General features: G+C 33.4%; 2 protein-coding genes across 3 annotated transcripts in view; one reads left to right on the top strand and one right to left on the bottom strand.

Moving 5' to 3' along the window:
- LOC136779621 (leucine-rich repeat-containing protein let-4) overlaps positions 1-25,196 on the top strand; it is a 1,178,420-nt gene that overhangs the window by 892,352 nt on the left and 260,872 nt on the right. The gene's annotated exons all lie outside the window — the stretch shown is intronic.
- LOC136774478 (uncharacterized) lies at positions 615-2,675 on the bottom strand. Its single transcript, XM_066728799.1, has 2 exons — positions 2,360-2,675; positions 615-2,257 (listed from the first exon to the last, which is right to left on the bottom strand). The coding sequence occupies exons 1-2, from the start codon at positions 2,673-2,675 to the stop codon at positions 615-617; spliced, it is 1,959 nt and encodes a 652-aa protein (XP_066584896.1).

Raw genomic sequence — 25,196 nt, 5'->3', positions numbered from 1 at the left:
GAAAAGGACTGTACTTCATTAAGGCAATGTGAATTATTATAATTATCTTCATGGAAAATTTCATTTCTCTGCTGTGTGTAAAAGCTGTCACATGCATTTGGCCTTGAGTAAGAATGAGTACTGGAAGTATTAATGACTGAAGAGGTTGGATGATATTGAGAAGTATTTGTGACTGATAAATTGGAAGAAAAGTCTCTTTCTTTTTGGCATAAACTAGTGAGATCATTTAAAACGGAAAAAAGTCTACCTCTAGTTGCAAATGATTCATTATTTCTGTAAGATTGTGTACTATGTACAGAGGAAAAACGACGCTCATTATTTTGTGGTGTATCCATTTTTTCCGATTCCTCTAAAACTTCTCTAGCATTTTGTAATGCTAAACGTATATCAGAAATATCTGTATTGACTGACCCACTGGGCTTACATTTCTTTTAATTTCGGGGTTCTTCCTCAGCTGAAGTGGTCTGGTATTTTGCGGGTTTAATAATAGCTCGTTTACCTTTCTCCATGTTTTATCAATTACTAATATTGGAATAATAAAAGGTATAAATATTAGGTACTTAAAAATAAAAAAAAATCAGATGAATCAAGTTATTATGGAAATGTAACGCTGCTCAGTTATCACAATGCAATATTGAGAAAACCAGGAATGTAGAAAAATCATAGATATTATCTTCGTTTAAAAAAAGAGGCATCCTAAAACATTTTGATAGAACGCTATCTAATTTAACAGAAACAACATCTTCTTGTAATTTTGAGCATTTATAAACATAAAAATCAGTTGATGGTAAACCAACATCATAAAATATTTCAATTTGTAGAAATTTTTTTACCAAAAGAACGGAAGATGCAGCGTGCAGCTCAATATTGTTTATAATACAGATTGAACCATCGTGTAAAATGCAGCTATTGTTACGTGTTTCAATACTGATTAAAAAATTCTTAAATGATATTTTAGAATATGTAGGACGCTTATTTCTACCACTGCGTCTAATATACCTCGGTTTAGAAGGATAAGCAACGTATTTACGTGATACATTGTTTTCAATTTCTTTAAATCTATTAACTAATTGCTGTAAAGGAAGATGCGGTTTTCGACATAATTTCCTAAAAATCGACATGTTATTTTCGTATGGAAATGCAGAAAAAGAATCTAAATTTCCTAACGTTCTAACATCCTGACAAATATGAAGAAGACCATGCACATTATAAGAATAAAAGTTTAACCCATATAGTTCTTCACACCTTTCAACAAATTTTCTTATGGCTAATTCAGCGAAGTGAATCAACAAACTTGAAGTAGAAGGAGATACTAATACTCTTATGGTGGCATGGAATAACAAAAAGTGATTGTATATTGATTCATTAATTAAACCATATAAAACGACTGGGCCTGTATAGAGTAAAAATTGACGAAACTCTGTCGCTTTGAATTTATTAAAAGCATCAATTGGTTTCGGACGTCGAGCAAACTCAGATGGACAATATTGTACAAGAATTTTCAGCCTATGGGAAATAATAGAAATACATCTAGAAGAAAACTTTGACAACCGTGAGAATTTACCTGTTACCCAGGCTGATAATAGCTTCTTCATTACACCTAAACAAACCAGGTGCATGTACTCGAATGGTACATTTGAAACTAAGCCAATAGAAACTTGTGACAAAGGAGTTATCCCCTCCTTATGATGATCCCTATCAGTACGACTAGAATATTCATCATTAGTTCTTAATCTATTATTGGTTTTACGAAAAACATATTTATCTTTTACCCGCGTTCCTACCACTTTACATTTAGAGCATGGTTTATGTGATGTATGACCACGATGATTGAGTATGAAAGCTCTAGCTGGTGCATCGGCTATAAAAGCCCTTAAGCGAATTGGCATTTTATTGCCGTTGAAATTAATTCCTTCGTTCGTGTTAATTCGTATAATATCACAGATGATATATTGAAAAAATCTTACTGAGTCTTGCGGTTTCTTATTTCCTTTATAAACTCCTACGATAATAGGTTTCGAATTATTAATATTGGCAACTCTAATTTGGATCGGCCATAAATGAATGATACCATTTCTATCTAAATTACAGCCATCTGTACTGATATCTATTTCCAAAACATTTGGACAATTTGCTAAAGTAACCGTCTTTAAATAAGCACTAATTTTTGCTTCTAAATCAAAATGTATATATTCGCCTGGTTCTACGGAAAATACATTTACGCGATCTCTAGGTGTTTTAATGAAAGTTCTGGCATCTTTCGGAAAACCAGAGAAGCAAGAGTGGGTCCTCAATACAGATAAAATACTGTTTATTTACTGATGATTTAAATTATTCTCAACGAAACAGGTTGCAATACAATCTTGAAAAGACGGAGATTCTACATAAGATAATGTATCATTTTCAGCGGTAGAGACAGAAGAGCATGCGGTGAAAGTAACATCTTCATGCGTATCATGCGGACTATGTGAAAAAGAATCGTCAGCTGGAGTAATATTAATAGTAGATGTAGATGCAATTGAATTAGTGTAATCGGTGTAGCTGTGCAAACAGTTACTGCGATTAGGGAAAGGTAAATTTGATCTAACTTCTTCGATTACCCTTCTTCTTTGACTTGTAGATAAAGATTCCAATGGTTTCCGCGAAAACGAACGCTTTATACCAGTACGTTTCATATTGATTGATCTTTTCAATTTATTCAGCAAAATCATAATTCCCCATGTAGGAGTTGCCAATCGTGACGATTGGTCCGTTCATCGGTACAATAATCGGGCCAATGCTTGCGTCTGACAATTGTTTGTTAGGATTGAGCCAATACTTGGCCAACGATTGTTAACTGTTTATCGGGAAAAATTGATAACAGTTCTTATGCCGATGCTTGGCTATCGATTGGCAACTAATGCTCAGCTAACAATGACTGCCAATCTCGTACCGATCCTCGGTCATTAATTCACAACCGTTGCTTAATTAAGCATTGATTGCCAATTTCGTGCCGATCTTCGACCATAGATTGGCAGTTATTACTCAATAAAACAGTAATTTTTGGATTATACATGCTAATACTGATTCAAATAACTGCAGGCATGAAAGTTCGACAAGCATAGTCTGTTAAACCTGCGCCAATGTTATAAGTCAACAATCAAGAAAGTTGTCTTATTTTATTGTGGTATATGGTTAGTAAGATTAGATTACCGAATTTACTGCAATATATGATGCTAGGAACCCATTGAAAGTAGTATTTTTTAAATATTTTTAATGTTTTTTATGTAATTCTGTTTGCTACTAGATCATTTTTTTAATCGTTATCTTTTCAATTAAATGATCAAAATAATTTTAAAAAAGTACCAACAACTATGGAAATCAACTAATTTATAAAAAATTTATTTTTTTTTCTAATCTTCTGATAAGTGCGATCTGTTGTTTTCATTAACAAATTTTAATCTCTTCATGCAAAAGATAGCAATGTGTGTACCCCAACTTTTTTAAATTACTAGCCATGAGACACTAGCGCTTCTGTTATTATAATTGAATTCAAAAATAATCATTACTTTTCTTGTTAACGATTTATTTTAAGAAAAATTAAAAGTTTTAACAGGACAACAAATTTTCTTCATTAATATTTCTTCTATTTTGTCTTCCTCCATTTCGATCACAAACACCAGCAAGCCATTTGCCAACCTTTCGAGAAATTGACTCAACACCAATACTGTCACCGAATTTAGCCATTATTGCCTCTGTAAATGTACATACATCAAATTAGTAACACAATATTAATAATAATTGCAATCAACATTCAAAACGCTCTACAAACTGGTTAGACACCATCAAAAAATTTGTACCAAGTTTTACTTTATTTAAATATGGTATTCTTTTATGAATTTAACAGCCATATAAAAAATTATCATTGATACAAATTTTCCTGCGCTAAAATATTGACAAATATAAATATATCAAAAATTGAATTGTTGAGTATAATTAAGTTCGCCTATATTTCATAAATAATTCAAAATTAGTAGAATGGTTATTCACTTTTACAATTTGAGTTTTACTTTTAATTTTATATTACTATCAAATTACCATGAATACAAGTAAATGTATTTGTTTCACTAAAATTTAATTTTCCTTTGCCATTTATTTTTCGGCCCCTTCCTGAATAATGCACTTCCACTTCTTTTGTGGTGGTTGTAGACATTAATTTGTTAATATATTTATTTACTTCAACTATACCATAAATAGAAGTTTTGTAAAAGGTAATCTGTAACGAAAAGTGTATTATTAAATACAAAATTTTACCCATTGACATGAGTGCAAGAACATATATTTTTTCTAAAGTAGTTTATAAGGCTTTTTTGATAGTTATTATTACAAAATCTTTCTTATTTTCTATATTTTTTAGCGATTCATCAAATTTTTTGAATTCCTCTAAATCGGTAATTGGCAATTCAACCCCTAAATTTGCCTTGAACTGGTCTATCGTTACATGGGGTGAAGCCAAGGAAACGGTAATTTGGGATTTTATTTCATTAATTTTATTTTTAAAATCGTATTGAAGACTTCGCTTCACATTTTGAATATTTCTTTCAACATATTGGCGCAGTTCATTAATTTTTTCATCAAAATAATCTTTAGTTATCACTGAAAAATATCAAACAACCGTCATTAAGAGAATCTGCTAATTCTATTTTAATTATATACATATAGTAAGGACAAAACTATCCTATTTAAAAAAAAATAGATGTTTAATTCAATAAAAAGACATATTCTGGTACATGTCACTTACACAGATGTCTCCATGGCTCTTATATATTTTGTTATTAATTTATGATGCAGAACGATTCTTGATTATTTAATGAAATTGACTAACCTTCTGTTATATTTGCTTCATCTAATTCTGAAATTTGCCTTTCGATGCAAGGTTCATCTAGTAAAAACGTATCTTCAAGAGTATAAGGTAGATTTGTCTTATCTATATATTTTTGAATGTGTGATTGTTAGATTATAAATTAAATTAATAATCTAATATATACCAAATACAATCAATGGTCATTATTTTATAAATTGGAATTTTATGTATAATATATTTACATATCATGTTCGTCATAGGCTTTATAGTGCTCAAAACAGATCTTATGTCATCGTCACATGTATTTGGAACTTGTGTTTCTGTCCTGAATGATGACATACAGCTACTAGCACTTTCGATCTCTTGCGTTTTAAACGAACGTGTCAAACGTTCTTTTCCTTTTTTTAATGTTTCTATCCAAAAAATTAATAATAATTATAAAAATATATCTGATAAATTTGGAAAACATAACAATGATTAAGTTGAATTAAAATTTTTATCCTCGATACCAAAGAGAAAAATAATTTAAAATAACTTATTTTCCGAGCTTGTATTTTTTTAAGGTTAACATCATACTCATGAAAATGATTCAAGGGGGAATAACGAAATCAAGGGATGAATCTAATACAATATATAAGAAATAACTATAATTAAAACGTTTACGTACTTGTACGAGAAAGTATTTGCACCTCGAATGCTTTCCATGTTTTTTTGTATGGTAAGTTTTCTGCAGTCCATCTTTCTATATTTTTATATTTATTTTTAGGTGGATAATAACAGAAGTTTTTTCCATCTTTCTCAAAAGTCCACGAGGATGGTACTAAATCCACTAAATTTTGGCCGAATGATACAATAGAATAATTCTTATTTGCCTTAATGACTGAATTATTCATTTTATTGTATACTCAAATATGCAGTCTTAAGAATCTTTGCTATTAAACTAACAAATGAGTTGGTCGATATTGTTCAACATGAAAGTATCTATATTCGATAAGTAGAATACTCTACATCGAAATTTGATGGATATAGTGAACCTAACCAACATCAATCTTACTTTTGAAATTGGTTACAATGAAGTGTATTGCCAAAATCTCAAAAATGTCATAGTTTTGGAGGCAAAATCAATGAAATTGTAGGAGTACTAAATACATGTGTGTTCCATTAAATGACCGCAATGCTCACAATGTATAATGTGTAGTACATTAAGTATTATATAAGAGGTGCTTTGGATTTTAAGTGGAATCAGTTTTAGTCATGAATGAATAAAAGATTATTCTATTATATTCTATGTTATCCCGTTTCATTTAAACGCGTTTTTTTAATTACATACATTAATTTTACGTAGCATAGATTTTTTTGTAGTATTTGAACATCAAAAACTATATAATGATTTTATATTGCATGTATATATTTTTTGTGGAAATTAATTTGTGACTCGAAAAATGAATAGGTAACAATTATTTACCTGGGTGCTTTTTTATAATCCCATTATTTAAGATACGAAATCGTAAATGAAAGACGAATAAATATAATAAATTTGTTGAAATTTCACAGCATGACAGCTAACAAATTTCAATTTTATTAAACATATTAAACACAGAGCCAAATAATGACGTCAGCATTCCCTATAAATACATTTAAACACGCGTAAACAATTTAGTTTGCATTTAACATAGATTCCAAAGAGGGCACTGTTAACGCTGGGATAGTAATGACAATGAAGTTTGTAGCCTCTGTTTTGTAGTTTCTTCTGAAGTGACTTGAACCTGAAGTCACGATTAATTTACATTGCTGTCGCCAAACCGCTAAATTGATTTTATAATGTCACAAGGATATTATAAAGTTAAAAAATATCGTAAATTGAGTAAAGAAAACTACGAAATATTGAATAATAGGCAAACGCAGGATGGCAAACCTGTTGCGACTGTTGATAGGGTAGAAAAGAGAAATAACATTAACATTATCGAAAATATTGATAACTCTCAGATGACTGATTCCGTAAATGTGGATAATAACCTAGATAATCTAGATATTGCAAATAATTGTATGGAAATTGACAATTCAGATTGCAACGAAGAGTTGTGTTGCGTCAGTACAAATAATATTGGAATAGTAAAAGGGTTAGTAAAATTTTTACACGCTTTCTTTCTCATACTTATTTTTATATAAAAATAACTTTTAGTATTTTTACCAAACTCTTTTTTTGTATGATATTTGGTATAGCGATTCATCGAAAGGTACCAACCATTTTGTGGATAAGTTGAGATCATGGGGTTTAAAAAATATTACCACGTTACGTTTAAACGTAGTAACAGAGTTACTAACATTATTAAGAAATGAAAATAATCATTTTTCAACTTTACCGAAGACAGCACAAAAACTATTTGGAACTGTGCATTGTCGGCCATTAAAAGAAATGATAGGCGCAAGAGGTACGACAGGGAGATACGTATATTTAGGTATCTATAATGGATTAAAAAAAACCATTCCAGCTGAATACATTAACGGAACAATTCGTGTAATGGTTCATGTTGATGGAATGCAATTGTTTAATAACTCACAGATGGAAGTTTGGCCAATTTTAATTAAAGTGCATAATTTAAAATATGAATCGAAGCCATTTGTAAGTGCTATATTTCGCGGGGATTCAAAGCCAAATGGCGCTACAGATTTCTTGCATGATTTTATGCAAGAATCCAACGAATTGACAAAAAATGGAATCCTTTTGCATAACAAAATATATAAATTTTCAATAATTGCCCTTATTGCCGATTCGCCTGCTCGTGCATTTTTAAAATGCTGTAAATATCCGGGAGGCTTCTACGCATGTGAAAGGTGTGCCATTAAAGGAGTGTCGGTGACATCAAATTCGTTATGCATAAATGATAAGAAAAAGAAACACAAAAGAATTTATCCGGAAATTGATTGCGAATTACGAACGAATGAATCATTTCATGAAAAACGACAAATAGAGCATCACCATAATGGTGTAACTTCGCCACTTTTGGTCCTATCTAATTTTAATATGGTGAGTTCCATGATAATTGACCCTATGCATCTTTTTTATGCGGGGGTTATGAAATTCCTAATTGACAACTGGATTTCAAGAGGGAGCATCGCAAAAATAAAGCTTAATGATGTGCAACGATTAAGAAATCGCTTAAAATCATTATCAGAAAGCGTTCCATGTGAATTTCAACGAAATCAATTTAACTCAGATTTCATTAAACAATGGAAAGCCACCCAATTTCGATTTTTTTTACATTACTGCGGTCCAATTGTTTTACAAAATATTCTGAAACAAAACTTTTACGACCATTTTATGCTACTATTTGTAGCATGTCGTATATTAAATAACAGAGAATCTATTAAAGTATATGTTCCATATGCCAAAGATTTGCTGCGTAAATTTTTTCATCTCTTACCGTCGTTATACGGATATGATTCACAAACTTTAAACATGCATAATCTTATTCATATTGCCGATGACGTCGAGTATACCGGTTTGCCCTTAAATGAGATATCCGCTTTTTGGGGTGAAAATTTTATTAGTATTTTTAAAAAATTAGTAAAATCTCCAAAAAAACCACTCACGCAAATTGTAAATAGATTGAGTGAGATCGAAAGCAGTGACAGATTATTAATGAAGAAGAAAAAATATGTAAGCGAATATACATTGGATAACGGAGGTCATCTTTTATTACACGAAAACAAGAAGTTTTCTATGGCTACTAGTATAAAGTTAAACGGATTTACATTAAAGGTTAAATATCCAAATAATTTTACAATATTAAAACAAAATAAGGTTTTTAAGATAGATAGCATATATATAAGAAAAGAATGTAGAGAAAAAGATATTAAAGTGGAAGATGTATTTTTTGGGGGTTATGAAGAAGAGGTGCGCGAATCTATAGGGAATTATCCTACCTCATTGGAAGATTTAGGTATTATATCAATTGTCAAGTTTAAAGACCCTAAATTAATAATAAGTGCAAAGATGATAGTAAATAAATGTGTTATTATCAATGATTGTAAAATGAAATGCATTGCTATTCCATTTCAGCATCAATAAATATTTCTTTAAGAAAAACCTAAATTGTGACACCAGCTTTATTAGTAGATTATACATATTATATAATTTGTCCCCACGGAAAAATAAATATTCCAAAATATAATACAAAAAATTTCTAATATGTTAAAAAATATGCGAATATTGACCGAAGTATGTTACATTTTATTTTATTACATTTTGAAATACATATTTGTTCTTATGGGGGATGTGAAAATCATCGAAATTCGAAATAGAAGATTGGACCGTTTAGGCCATTAATCTTGCACTAGGCGAAGGGTAGTAGGAGGCAGGGAGAGAGGTTATCTAGAGATTTAATTTGACACCGTATTTTCCAGTATTTTTTGTATTCACGAAGATTTTACAAAGGTTAGTGTTTGATAGATAACTTAATTAATCTATTTACTGAAATTAAAAGGATAATTTCAATTTTTAGAAATTATACTCTCGAAATTGTCATTATCCTTTTAAGTAAATAGATTAATTAAGTCATCCATCAAACACTACCTTCATAAACTCTTCGTGAATACAAAAAATACTAGAAATTACGGTGCTAAATATAATTCCCTAGATACCCACCCCCCCTCTCTCCCACCCTCCTGTCTCCTATTACCCCTCGCCTGGTTCAAATTTAATGGCCGAAACTAGACCAATGTTGGCTGACACATGGGCAAGCATTGGCCGATGTTGAGTAAGCACTGGTCTATAATATTGGCACGAGGTTATCATCCGATCAATTGCCATGATCGGTACAAGCATGGCAGTACTACTGGGCCAATATAATCGAACATTCGCCGGTCATGGGCCATGCATGGCCCGATGAAAAATTCCTACATGGGTCTCTCAGTGCATGACACTGTGATTATTTATTGAATAAGTTAAATACCTTTAAAAAAAATGATACCGTATTGTATAGACAATCCCGCGTAGAAAAAAATCACTATTTCCCATTTATTGCCCACACTATGGCCCATACATTGCCCACACTGTGGCTACTGCCAGAATCCCACACTGTTTCCCATATTCACGCCACTGTCCTGATATATTGACAGCATGGCTTTCCCCATATTTACGTTATATTGTAGATTATATTTATGTAATTTTCAACTTATATTAATGTAATGAATCGTGTTTTTTAAGAAAATGCAACACATTTTTTATTTTTAAATAGAAAATGATTTTATTTTCAAATTTTAAACATTTTTACGCTTTAATAACCTAATTAATTTAAGGTTAATATTATATGGTTATTTTTGTTGCATTCTATATTTGAATCAAGCAAGTAATTTGTAAATAACAATTACTAATACATTTTTTGACAAATTATAATGCAGTCAAAGCCAAGAAATTGGTCGGAATTACATATATATTTATAATTGTAGCACGCAACTTTTCACAAAAAGACATCAACAATAATAAAATTACTAATATAGAAAGTTACAGAAATAATTAATCGCTTATAAAATGAAAGAATAGAGACCCATTTCTACATATAGGAACAGGAATGTTATTCTCAGGTTTAAATTTTGGAGTTAATTATTTGTTCGTTTCATAATATATATTATAATAATCAGCGGCTATTACTGCTAAGTTTTTTCTATCCAACTTAGAATTAATAGTAACTGAAGACAAATATATTTAAATTATATTGAATTAAAGACATAAATCAATCATAAATATTTTCTCCTGTTATAAATAAAACATACTTTTTAAATCATATTATTGCTAGTTTTTAAAATTAATCATTAATTTTGAAAATATTAACATTTATTCGAATTCTATTTTATTTATAGGCTCTAAGATAAAACTTTTGTTTATATTTTTATTTTCAATAAAAAAACATAAAGAATCCAAATCTTTAACAGAAACAGCAATATTACGAAGACTTCGATTTTCAATTAAATGAATATAATTTAAACCAACATTATTTGAAATAGAGTTTATATAATTAACTGATAGTTTTGTGATTATTGCAAATGCATATTCACCACAATTACAAATATGATTACACAAACAACTAAACGTTTCTATAAAATATTGTATTTGGCCAAAACATTTTTCATTTCCTCTTAGAAAAGTACAAATAGATGAATCTGTTTTAATTCGTTTCTTATACTCCTTAGAGCAATAAATGTAACTGTCTTTTTTTATACCATGAAATTTGTGAAATGTTTTGTCCAATGATGGAAAATTAATATCATGAAGTGCCGTTTTATCAAAATAATCGATATTGTAAATTTGAGTTGTACCAAGTATAAAAATATTGTCAACTAATTTACTTAATTTTTGTCGATTATGTGTGTACTTTAATTGCTCACAAATATTATATATACTAGAATTTGGTCTTAAATTGTTATTCAGAAACACCGATAATTTTGAATTTATTAAATTGTTGCATATTTGTAATTGTGGTTTTTTGCATCCATGTATAAAGCACTTTAATTTTCCGCTTAAATCTTCTAAAGGAAAACAGGATGTTACCCACAATGGACCAATATCAACAGTACATTGTGGAAGGTGTAGTAAGGAGTGGAGGTTGCAGGTCATGTATCCCATGCCGTACAAATTTTGATAATCTAAAACGAATTTATTTAATGATAATTTGGCATCCTTGATATTTTGCAACGTTATAGAATTTTGCATTAATAAAGAAACACTTGACACTAATAATTTAAAATGATCCATATACTCTGAAGGTAATTTGTCTTCTAAAATAGGTATTGCATAATAAAAAAACCAGGCTTTTAACTCTGAAGCTTTCCAGTACTTTAAATTTTGAGATATTGAACGAGGAAATCTATGTAAAAATCCAGGTGGTTTAATGCTTATCAATCTGTAGTCTATTTTTTTTAAATGATGAGATATGGAAAAATTTTCTCTTGAAAATTTTAAATCAAACCAGAATTCTAATAAACTCCTTACTGCACCTTCAAAAACACAGTGCATTACGTCTATAGATGTAGTTTGAATTAATTTGTGTACCATTGATGATAAAATTGTTGGCCCCTTTACTCCACAAACTGGCAATTTAGTAATATTAGCAAGCTTAGCTTGCATCAGTGTGTCTTTTTCATTTCTTACTTTAAATTTTTCATATGGATAGATCTGAACATTTTTAACACGTTGTACGCGAATAAGACATTTTTGACTACCAAACTTTCCGTTGTATTGTTTCATGTTGAGGAATAGTGCCTTAGCAGGGAGGTCACATGTACCAGCTATAATAATGCTACTTATTTTTACTTTTAATTTTGAATTTAAATTTACCAAAATACCTGTATATAATGTTTTTATTTCATCGTAGACTGGCTTTAAGAATAAATTTGGTATAGGTTTTTTATTTCCGTACCACAAGCCTGCCAACAATAAATTTTGTTGTTTAAATCGATTTTTAAGCTTAATTCGTTGATAATAAAGTAGAAGGGCCAAACAGAAAATTTTGATGAGTGAAATGGTGATATTCCGTCCGTATACCATGATAACGAAATGTTAAATTTGCTACTGAGAATTTTATCAGGGGAACTCAATTCCTTGTATATTTGACCATCATAAATATCTGATAATAAAGCACTATTCCTCTCGAATCTATATTTTAAATTTTCCACGAATGTAGGTTGCCGATATAAGGATTCAATTTGTGGTATAATAGGGACATTAATAAAATTTGAAATCCGATCTTTATTGGAACATTTTGGGCAACTTTCATTTTCCGGTATAATTTGCAAACAATTCTCACAATAAAAAGTTTGCTTAATAATATTGCTGGATTTCACAAAAGATTTAAGTCTATGTTTGCTAATAAAACACAAATTAGGTTTTGGGCAATGAAGTTCTATTAATTTTAAAACGTCCGTAAGTAAAGAGCCCGTTATGTTGTGTCGCATGGCTACACTTATAATAGCACAAGCGCTTTCTCTTCTCGTCAATTGTGAATTTTCGTATAAAAGAGGATCGTCGTCATTAATAGGATTTTCATGATAATTTTTATCCTCACTTTCTGTGTATTCGTCTTTTTCACTGAACCAATCTTTGTCACCATCTAAAGATTTAGATAAATAAAAACTGAATAACTTATTTTAAAAGTATAGGTACAAAATTATAATAAATTTCGCCTGTTACAAATAAAAACTCCGTCTAATATCATAGATCTACAGAAATCATTAAAAAGGGATATAACCATCCTAGTAGAAATTTTATCAAGGCATTTTTTAGGGCCATAATAAGTTTTCTCATTAATAGGTAGACCCTTGCCTATCAGCAATATCAAGAACTCTACTGATACGTAATTTGAAAGTAAACAATATAAGTTTAAACACGTACTTTCAGAATCTGAAATGTCTGCACCTTCATTGGGTATTTCAGTATCAGAAATTATGCTATTTGCATCTTCGTTGTGTGATTTATTTTCCCAAATTATGTTATTTACATTTTCGTCGCATAATTCCACCCACGCATCAGAGTCCATATTATTTTCTAAATTAAGCTCTTCATTAGCTCGAGTTTGTATATAGTAATTTAATGTGGATGGTCCAGCATTTTCAAACCCATGCTCTATTTGTTCATTGTTTTGTAGGGAATCATTGTTAGCAACTGAATTGTTTCTGCAAAAATTATTACTCGCATTCATAAACAGATTTTACACCAGTATTCATAAACGAAACTTAAGTTATAGCTCGCATTGAAGCTTATAAGACGTGTGACATAGAATATAGATTTTACCGGTTTTGAGATTGAACTTGAGGTTAAGTTCCGTTTACGAATATTGTTATATAATAATAAGCTTATATTAGTTTAAAGTAAATTAATAATATAGTTGCTTAAAATTTGTTAACCTCCCTATCGTAATAGCACTTTTTTATGTACTAATAAATTTAAACTTATAAATTAAAAAGAAACTAACCCGCTTTTAATTATTTTTCTGATCCTGTATTTGGAGTAGTCAGAGTAGTCTTTAAAACGTAGTGGACGCTTTGGCATGATTTGTTTCCTTTTCTACTTTATAAATTAAGCGTTGAGGTTGTAGGGCTCGTCATGCATCGAATCATTAACAATATTAGATCGCAATGCTAATGCGCATAAAAAATTGTTCAAAAGTTGAGTTCGAGAATTGGCACAACTCGCTTAGACAAAGCTTTCCCTAGAATTCCCTATTAGCTTGGTCTAGTGATTCTGTGTTCGGGCCGAGCGAATTAAGATGTATGAATCTACCTCTTTTTTACCCCCTCCACTTTGTCAAATCTTTCAGTTAAGGGAAGTAATGAAAACTCAAAGGGGTTAATGACCGGGCCTTTTGAATCTTATAAACGGTAAAGAACTTGATAATGATAAGCTAATTAATTATTTTAATATATATTTAACGGGAAGGTCAAGACGTACCGAAGCGCCGCTCAGGGCCAGTCACACCACATTATACGTGCGTGTTGAGACAGTTATTTAGACTGCTCACAGATGGCGCAACGAATGTTTATATTCCGAAGCCCAACTAATGAGATTGCAGGGGTGGCGTTATTTAATTAATATTAGCTATATCTCGAGAACGGTAAGAGATACGCGAAAACGGTTAAAATTTTGGGGGTGTGACAATAGGGGGCTCGTACTTTCTTAGCTATATCATATTCCATATCGCAATTTTTTTTTAAACAATTTTTTTAATAATAATTAATTAAAAATTGCATAATACAGATAAGCTAAGCCAGTTCAATCCCCCTAACAGCGGCACTACAAAATTTATACCGTATTTGCGTTTGTCTCACCATTGTGAGACTGAAAATTTGACTGACTTTGGGGGTCTAGACATTGATTAGATGTACGTAGTCTGGCCAATTTGGAGAAGGAGGCACAGGGCCAGAAGCGGGAGTGCTGAGGTAGCGTGTGTACTGGGAGGACGCACTCAATAAAGAGAGTGAGAATGAGCACGAATGAGTTATCATTATCCTACATTACCTTTTCCCTCTAAATTATCCAGGATTGAAATAAACTCTTACAAATCAGAAGTGGGATCGTGATCTATACCTGTAACAAGACTTTGAAATCGAAGCGGTCGGAATCTCGGGACCAGCCGTGTATCGCGAAGTGGAAAAGTTGGTTGGAATTGTCATAAAAATCGAGCATAATAGAAGCAGCGTATAACTAGTTAATGCGGTTAGATTTTATGATAGATTTTGTTTTCGGTTCGCGAGTACAGTGGTGGGTAAGTGTGAATTTCGTGGGCGATCGAAATTTCAAAAGGAGTGAACAGGTGGAGAAACAGTAACGGCTTTTACCATAGTGTAGATAACCAATGTGTAACGTTTCTATACAGTGGAAAGAGACAACCTTCAAACATAAACAATAACAGCAAGTTCAAAACTGAGAAGGCATTGGCCTACAAATTCAACTCAATAATAACGCTGATCTATCGAGCAACTACGACTATAGAAGGTCAAACGAAACGGAGTACATACGTTAGATAAATTTGTTTAGAATGAAGGAGCCAAGCGATTTCACTGTACTTGAGCTAAAGTCTAAATTGCAAAGAAGAAAACTTCCGTCAAGCGGAAATAAAGCAGAGCTAATTGCACGATTGCAAGTAGCAGACCCTAGTGGAGAATGGAGAGGAGAGGAAGACGAGGAGCAGAATGGATTAATAAGCGAACCACACACTTACACTACGGCGAATAATATGCCGGTAAGTCAGAATGTACGGGATGATAGCGAAACCGATCTAGTGAGACGAGAACTAGCAATAGCACATAGGGAGCAGGAATTGTTACGACGCGAACTGGACCTGGCAAACCGCGAATTAGAAATGTGGAGGTCTACTAGGCAGACAGAAAAGCCACAAAGGGCGCGTCGTAGTTCCTCTAGAGATGCACCCAGACCAGATTTGAAACTGTTAACAGATTTCGTTAGCGATTTCAACGGAGCCCAGGGTACATATTGGAAATGGGAGAAGCAGCTGCAGTTGGTGAAGACGACGTATAAATTGAACGACCATTCCATTTTAATGTTGGCAGGATCAAAACTCAAAGGCCCAGCATTAGACTGGTTTCAATCTAGGCCAGAACACATTGAATTGAATTTTAATCAGTTAATGCAAGAAATGAACAAAATGTATAATAATCAGCCTAGTAGACTTGCGTTAAGAAGGATCTTCGAAAATAGACATTGGAAATCCGGTGAAAACTTTGCGGATTATTTTCATGAAAAAGTAACCTTGGGCAATCGAGTACCTATCCCGGAGGAGGAACTAGTCGAATATTTAACAGAAGGAATACCTGATGAAATGCTACGAAATCAAGCGAGAGTCCAAACTTTTGCCAATAAGGAAGATTTCTTTAAAGCCTTCGAAAAGGTGGTACTAAAATCAGTAAAAGACAATAAGCTCCAAGGGAAAAGTCATACTAGCTCTACCGCCAACAAAGACGGGAAAGGAACGGAAGGTGCCAAGGTTAACAGCATGCGGAGATGTTTTCACTGTAAGAAGGATGGGCATATCAAATCAGCATGTCCAGAGCTGGTGAAAGGAAAACTTACCTGCTTCACTTGTGGACAACCAGGACATCTATCCAGAAGCTGTCCTTCTAGGCCAAGTACAACGGATCAAGTGGGCAACGTTGAAGAGAATGGACAGGACGATGCGTATTACAAAAAGTTTGTCTATGTCTTGCAGGAAGATATTAACGAGCGCTCACTTGAATTGTATACTTTGTTGGATACAGGTAGTCCTGTGAGCTTTATAAAGCTGCAATATGTTCCAAGTGGTATGATTGAGCGTGCGGACCATGAATGTAACCGATTTAAGGGAATTAATAGCAGCAGTTTAGTTGTTTTAGGGCTAGTGTATGTAAAAATAAAAATAGGAGAGGGCTCGAGAAAGAAAATAAAACTACGAGTAGTACCTGATTATACTATGTCAACGCCGGTTATATTAGGTAGAGATGCACTGAGGGAAATGAGTTTAGGGTTAGTTGCAGTCGACACGCATGAACAGGAAATTCACGAGGTAATGAGCATTGACATGTATGATTCTAAAGATGAAACAGAGATGCTAATAGTTAACCCGGACATCGATTATACAACTCAAAAGAAACTGAGGGAAATATTTTTAGGAAAATATGTTAAGCCAATACGACCTGTGGAACCGGAAATTAGGGCGGAGGTAAAGTTAGTATTAAAGAAACATGAACCTTTCCATTCGCAACCTCGAAGGCTGTCCTATTCAGAGAAAATATGTGTTCAAAATATTCTGGACCAATTGCTAGAGAAGGGTATTATTAGACCTAGTCAGTCTGAGTATTCATCACCTATTGTCCTAGTAAAGAAAAAAACGGGTGAGACAAGGATGTGCGTCGATTATCGGACGTTAAATAAATATTTGGAGCATCACAATTATCCCCTACCGCTAATAGAGGATCAAATTGATATGCTCTATAATAAACGATATTTTACAATCCTTGATTTAAAAGATGGGTTTCACCACTTAAGAGTGTCCGAGGAATCGATAAAGTTCACTGCATTTATTACACCATTGGGACAGTATGAATATATAAGAATGCCTTTTGGATTAAAAAGAGCGCCAACAGAATTTCAGCAATGGATAAATCACGTTTTGAAAGATTTTATTCGTGAAGGGCAAGTGATAGCATATATCGATGATTTCTTAATCGCCACCGAAACACTAGAAGAGCAGCTTCAAATTTTAGAAAAGGTTTTTAAAGTATTAGTCGCAAACAAAATAGATCTACGTCTCGACAAGTGCAAATTTTTGTGCACTGAATTAGAATATTTAGGATATCACATATCCAGTTCGGGAATTAGCCCTACTCAGGAAGGAGTGGAGGCTATCGTTCGATATCCCGTTCCACAGGACGTACGTGGTGTCCAGCGGTTTATCGGTATGTGTTCCTATTTTAGGAAATTCATCGAAAACTTCTCGGTAATCGCAAAACCTTTGTATGACTTAATAAAAAAAAATTCGTTGTTCCAGTTTGGGGAAAGCGAAATGCAGGCGTTTACAAAGCTTAAAACCATGCTTATTAAGAGACCTCTTCTAGCAATTTATAACCCGCACAATGAAACAGAGCTTCATTGCGATGCGAGCTCCCATGGATTTGGGGCGGTCCTACTACAACGAAAGCTTGACCGTAAACTGCATCCCGTTTTTTACTTCTCTAAGCGAACTAGTGAAGCTGAAAGTAAATACCACAGCTTTGAGCTGGAGACTCTATCAGTTGTTTACGCGCTACGCCGATTTAGAATTTACCTGCATGGAATTAAATTTAAGGTAGCGACTGACTGCAATGCGTTAAAGTTAACCTTGAATAAAAAAGAAATGAATCCTCGAATAGCGCGATGGGCTCTAGAGTTCCAAAACTATGATTTTGATATTGAGCATCGGGACGCGTCTAAAATGCAACACGTGGATGCTTTGAGTAGGGCAATTAATATACTTGCTATCGAAGACAATCCATTCGAGACGAATCTTATCTTAAGCCAGAGCAAAGATGAGAAAAATAATAAACTTAAAATCACGTTAGAAAAATCTAATCACCCACTATTTGAAATGCGAAATGGACTGATTTACCGGAAAAAGGGTAACGAGTTGCTATTCTATGTTCCAGAAAATATGATTACCCAGGTAATGCACAAATATCATGATGAGCTGGGGCATCAATCAATAGAGAAAACTTGTAATGCGATCCAAACTATTTACTGGTTCCCTAATATGCGCGACCTCTTAAAATTGTATATACAAAATTGTCTGAAGTGTATCGCTTTCAACCCAGTTAGTGGTAGGCAAGAAGGTTTCTTGAATAACCTTCCTAAGGGGAATGTACCCTTTTCGATAATCCATGTAGACCATTATGGACCAATTGAAAAGGAAAGAATGGTGAAAAAGTATATATTAGTAATAGTTGACTCGTTTACAAAATTCACTAAGTTATATTCTACTAAAACGACCTCCACTAAAGAAGTGATCGATTGGTTGTCGCGTTATTTTACCGATTATAGCAAACCAAAATGTATTATAACCGATCGGGGTAGCTGCTTCACCTCTGTTGAATTTAGCCAATTTATAAAAGGAAATGATATCTATCATGTACAGGTGGCAGTAGGCTCCCCAAAGGCAAACGGGCAGGTAGAAAGACTAAACAGAGTGATTGGACCTATGATGGCTAAATTAGTTGACAATTCCTCTGGTCGTTACTGGTATAAAACTTTGGGCGAGGTTGAATTCGCATTAAATAACTCCGTGAATAAATCAACTGGCGAAACACCGGCAAAATTGTTGTTTGGGTTAAATCAAAGAGGCAAAGTCCATGACGCGATTGAAAAATATCTAGAAGAAGAAGTAACGTCTGGAGTGCAGAATCTCAACCTCATGAGATCTAAAGCAGCTAACAAAATCGAAACGTCCCAGAAATATAATAAGCAGTATTTTGATCAAAAGCGCAAACCAGCACGAAAGTATTGCGAGAACGATTATGTTATGATAAAAAATTTTATAAGCACACCAGGTGCCCCGCATAAGCTAGTTCCGCGATTCAAAGGACCTTATCGAGTAGTTAGAGTACTAAGAAACGATAGGTATATAGTAGCGGATGTTGAGAACCATCAAACCACCCAACGGCCATATCATGGTGTATGGGAAGCGGCCAACATGCGCTTATGGCAACAGGGACATAATACTCCTTTTAAACTGTAAAGGTAGCCAAAATAAATACTATCTAACTACTTGTTTTAGGCTACGAATGTAAATAGGTACGAAGTTATTCAGTTGGAATTAACAATGTAAACTAATAAAATTAGTTCGGGACGAACTAAGGTCAGAAAGGCCGATCTGTGAGACTGAAAATTTGACTGACTTTGGTGGTCTAGACATTGATTAGATGTACGTAGTCTGGCCAATTTGGAGAAGGAGGCACAGGGCCAGAAGCGGGAGTGCTGAGGTAGCGTGTGTACTGGGAGGACGCACTCAATAAAGAGAGTGAGAATGAGCACGAATGAGTTATCATTATCCTACATTACCTTTTCCCTCTAAATTATCCAGGATTGAAATAAACTCTTACACCATTTACAAGATATTTATATAGTGTTCCCGTAAAAAGGCCAAGGGGTAAACTACCCCTTGAAATATCTCGAGAACGGTAAGAGATACGCGAAAACGGTTAAAATTTTGGGGATGTGACAATAGGGGGCTCGTACTTTCTTAGCTGAATCATATTCCATATCGCAATTTTTTTTTAAACCATTTTTTTAATAATAATTAATTAAAAATTGCATAATACAGATCAGCTAAGCCAGTTCAATCCCCCTAACAGCGGCACTACAAAATTTATACCGTATTTGCGTTTGTCTCACCATTTACAAGATATTTATATAGTGTTCCCGTAAAAAGATTCAGAGAACCTTTTACATACATTTTTCGAGTAATACAACAATGGGTTTCGTTCAATATACGGCACAGACATTGTTTGTTACTCAAAAATTATTTGATTTCTTACGGTAATCATAAGAAAATCGCCAAAAGTACCATTACTATGAACTTTTGCTAAGCTCAAACGTATAAATGCGGCTAAAAAAAAAGTGTAAACTCATTTTTCTTTCTACGCCTCACGGTTTATAGCTTTTATCATAGTTTCTTCGACGTTATGAAAAAACAAAGAAGCCGTAAAACCATTGTCATCTCCATGACAATTTTTTTTTTCTTTTTATTGAGAAGGGGAAATGCTTTATGCATCTTCCACTGGCTTGAGCCAGAGGGTATGTGGGACTACTAAGCGTTTACCCACTAAAACCCCTCCTCAGATGATTTACAAATATAAACCATTAGTTGAAAACTTTGAAAATTTCAAAATCTCCAACTTTTTTCTATAAGCACTGTACTATCATGTATAATTGGCCATATAGAAAGAATGGTTAAAAAGAAGATTACCACCAGCTTTTCCTCGTTTAAAATTTGGCATTTCAAACGAATATATATGTATAAAAGATAGAATCCTTTATTCCTTTGGAAAAGCTAGCAATTCTTTCTTTTCAATTATTTTTATAAAATGTTTCCTCATTTCGGAAACATTTACTGAGTATTTTTGTTCACTTGGGTCTCCACCCAATGCTATAGCAGTTGCAAAAGCTATAGCATATATACCACAACTAGATGCATCTGGTTGCGCTTGGACCCTTGGACAGTGAATGTTACATTCTTTTATCCAAGGGTATCTTAGAGATATGTATTGTCGTTCCTCGTTAGAAAGCTTTTTGTACGTGCAGTTTGGTATACTGTGATACACAAAAAGCTTTTCTTCGTTGACATATACACATCTGCAATGATTTGTATGATTACCACCAATAATTGCAATGCTTTTAGGTTTTGTTGCAGGTATAACCAAATTTGGATATACATTGAACAAAACACTTTCAGTTTCGATATCCGTTCTCTCTGTTATGATACGGAGAATTTCGTCGAGACTCTGATCATTGCAATAATTGTTTTCCGGTAATACATTTTCAATAATTTCTTTCAGAGTTGTGTGTGAACCATCGACAAATTTTCGACGTTTCAAAACGCTATCCGGTGTATCACAATTCTTCGATACATTTAATATAACGCAATCATCATCATCATTCTCTGAAAGATTTATTGATTTTCTTTTTTCGCACGCAGTGCTATTTCTCTGCTTTTTCAGCTGTTTAGCACTGCGTGCCTTTTCTTGAGCATCCACAATGTATTGTGGATCGCGAATAAGCATATTGCGATTATATCGAATATCAATGATTTCCGGAAGAAGACAATGCTCATAAAATTGTGTCAACTTTACTTTCATTTCTTTATTCTAGAAATCATCGTCTTTGCTTACTAGCGTCCAAACAATACTCTTGGGTGTCCATACTGCAAAGACGCAATATTCTCGACGCGTTATATGTAATTGTCCTTGCACCTGATAATAATGAATATGATTTCTATTCATTTGATATCCATTATTATTCTTTCGAAGGACTGCGCGCCACGAAGGTAACGACTCTAGAGTATCTTCCGCTGACATACTTTCTGCTGACGATGGGCATTTTATCTCAACAAGCCCATCGTCATCAATCAATCCGTCAGGTGATGCTCCCAAGTATGGATACTCGCTATCAATAAATAATCCACAAATGCGAATACATTTATTTAATATTGATTCCAATTGTTTCCTTGCATTAGTTTCATTTTCTCGACCATAATGCAATGCCACGTTATCGACGAACGAGGGAAACAAAATCTTTTTAATCATAGCCGCACAAGAAGTCGTTGGACGCCTGCGACATATTGGTCCGAAATTGGATGCCGTCAACATATTTTTTCTTAGAGACATCCACATTTCGGATTTGGCTTGATCTCTCGTTGCGCTTTCAATATCACAAGAATTTACTTGATTCTCTTTTAGTTTATCAAGTAAAATCTCGCGCTTCCTATTGAAAACCGTTTCATCGAGATCAGGCCTTTGTGCTTTTAGTCCATAAAATTTCTTATCATTTACGAACCATTTGTCACTTTTATGTTTTCCTTCTTTCTCTTTATAGGCTCGAGTACTCGCTACTTTCGCCTGTCGCTGTTTCTCAAGCTTCAAAACAGCGGAAGGAATTGTTTTACCAGCATGTTTATGTACTTCGGAAAGTACTTGCTGGGTATTATGCTGCAATGTGGCCGCATATACTCTAGCATCATACTGGCCTCTTGCACCAAAATTTATTCTTTTGCCGGCGACTTCTTTACAAATAATAGCATTCAGTGATTCCACTTGATTATTTGTAACTCGAAGCAAAAGACTTTCCGAATGATGACTCAGATAGTCCAGAGCATCTTCGATTTTTGCATATAACCCGTGCAAACGTAGCAAATGAACTTTATCGATATCGTTCATTGCTTCGCAGTCTTTTTCATAACTTCGACCTTTACAGGTCGAATGATGTCCGTAAAGGTGATTTGTCACGTTCATTATATCCTTGTGTAACAAATCTGCCTTTTCTTCCTCAGCAATATTTCCATTGCTTCGAAATGCTATAGCTATCTCAATGATTCTTCGAAATTTCAGAACTTTTTCCTTCAAAAGTTTCCGAATTCCGAAAAATTCCTTGCTCCTAACACCGTTTGGGTGCGGCATTATGGAAACAGCTGTCAATTTCTTGCACAGATTTCGAAACAGATGGTTACTGCATTCAACTTTATTAACAATAACTCCATACTCCTTATATGGGTCATTATCAAGAATCGTTTTGAATACATTACTATCACCAACGGCGATAAATGTTTTGTAAATCATTCCGTGCAATTCGATACTAGATCGAAATCCTTCCACTATGGCGTCACTTTCCATAGCAGCGGAACTTGTGCCTCTATCAAAATTTTTAAAACAGGTATGTGATCGTGTACTACAACCTTTTGCTTGATAGAAGCTACAGAGAGCACAGAATTTATTTCGTATGCCAACAAAAATTACTTTGCCGGTTACGTTACCGATTATAGCAGCAACTCCTGATAGAGAATCATAAGTCGTACCATAAGATCTTTTTAGCCAGCTTCCGTCTAGGATAACAGTGATAAACGGGATACCATTTATAACATTGCCTTTTTCAGTTGCCAGTTGACGTTCTATATCACCAGCTTTTTTCATATTTTCAATGGCAGTTTCGTGAAGTAGTTCCACGATACGTGCCATATACTTAATATAAGTTGGTTTTGTCATACTGATCACGTTTATCGCTGCAAGACATTCTTGCAATTGGTAATGACCAATTCCAGAAGCAACTGATCCTAAGACAGCTGCCATATTTACATCTAAGATGTTCGCGTTTTCTACAGACTCGGATCAAATACTTTCTTCAACATGGCATTTGTTGCATTTAAAAAAAAATTGGATCAGAAGTCCTTGCTTACGTGTTTTCACCAATTGCCAGTCCTTGAATGCACAGTTATTTGATTTACTATGTTCCTCAAAGACTTTTTGCAATTCTGAAAACACATAAACAAAGTCGACTATCCGTCGATCGTTTTGAGCATTTGATATCTCTTGTACGCACCTTTGGCTCTCGTTCATCAATGCTAGATCTTCAATAATTGATGTAGTATTTGATAAACTTGAGTAGCCAGTACTAGAAGCGTAATTACTGCTGCTAACGTTTGCGTCTACAGCATCATTATACTTTATAATAATGTCACCTATTGCAGTAACATTATCACTTCCAGAACTTATACTATCGCAACAAATAACGTCACAATTCATAGCAACATTATCGTTTTCTGAAATATTTTCATTTTCATTTATAACGCCACAAGTTACAGTAGCATTATCTACTTCTGAAAATATTTCATTATTATTGATAACGTCACACATCATAGTAACATTATCGCAATCAAATTCTGCAGGATTTATAATATCAAAAGTTATGCTATCATCATTTCCTGCAGAGCTACTATCAACATTGACAACGTCACAAAGAGTAACATTGTTCATATTTATATTGATAGATTCACTTACTTGGAAGCCAAAAATCTGAAACGAAGGCACTGTCTGATGTTTCCTAGCTTCCCTCATGGATTTACTCCACCTCCGTCTAGATTTCGTCTGAGACGGGAACCGCTTACCACGCTCCTTTGACTTACCCATAACTTTATAAAAAAAACAACATTGAACAAAAAAAACATTATAAATAAAACAAAGTAAAGAAAAAAATATACAAAAAACAAATTTAAAAAAAAACCAATTAGCAAACGCTTGAAACCGTACTATAACCCAATAGTTGCTATAAAAAATACGAATGTCAAAACAGCCTTATACAAGTTTTATTACATTAGCACAAATAAAATAAAATTATTTAGGCCGAAAATTTGCAACAAGAGTCAACTAAATATGTAACAGAATAAAATATACTCAAACTTTACCTCCCACCCGATCATATAAAAAAATTAATTTTATAACAGTGTATTTCCCAAATATGCAGGTTGAACATAGCAATATTTATAGGAAAAACGTAAACCTAAGCATGATAATTGGCAGAAATATTCTACTATACTTGCAGAAGAATAAAATATACAATTTAAAAAAAAAAAAAAGAAGATCCATTCGTTATAGCTCAATGCTGAGTCGAATCCTAAATACTGATGCAAGCGACCCAGAATTGTGTTACAACGCATGGACGTTCTTCTTTTTCCATAATACAAACGATTATGCCATTAGAATTTGTGCAATTATCCAAATTTCAATTTTCATGTTTCCAGCTAGTTATTGGCCATAGGAGGCGAGATAGGCTATAGGTCCAATGGAG

The sequence above is a fragment of the Prorops nasuta genome, unplaced genomic scaffold, assembly GCF_024137725.1.
Source record: "Prorops nasuta isolate Cenicafe-Biocafe unplaced genomic scaffold, Cenicafe_Pnas_1.2 PNAS00001, whole genome shotgun sequence".
Classification (NCBI taxonomy): Eukaryota; Metazoa; Arthropoda; class Insecta; order Hymenoptera; family Bethylidae; genus Prorops; species Prorops nasuta.
Note: the sequence above shows the minus strand (reverse complement) of the source record. Positions and strands in the feature narration are given on the sequence as shown.

Excerpts from the sequence above, each read along its gene's own strand:
- LOC136774478 (XM_066728799.1), bottom strand. The coding sequence starts at position 2,675 with ATGAAACGTACTGGTATAAAGCGTTCGTTTTCGCGGAAACCATTGGAA. Across the intron at positions 2,258-2,359 it reads ATCTCCGTCTTTTCAAGATT|ATGCCAGAACTTTCATTAAA; the intron begins GTATTGCAACCT and ends GTTTTCCGAAAG.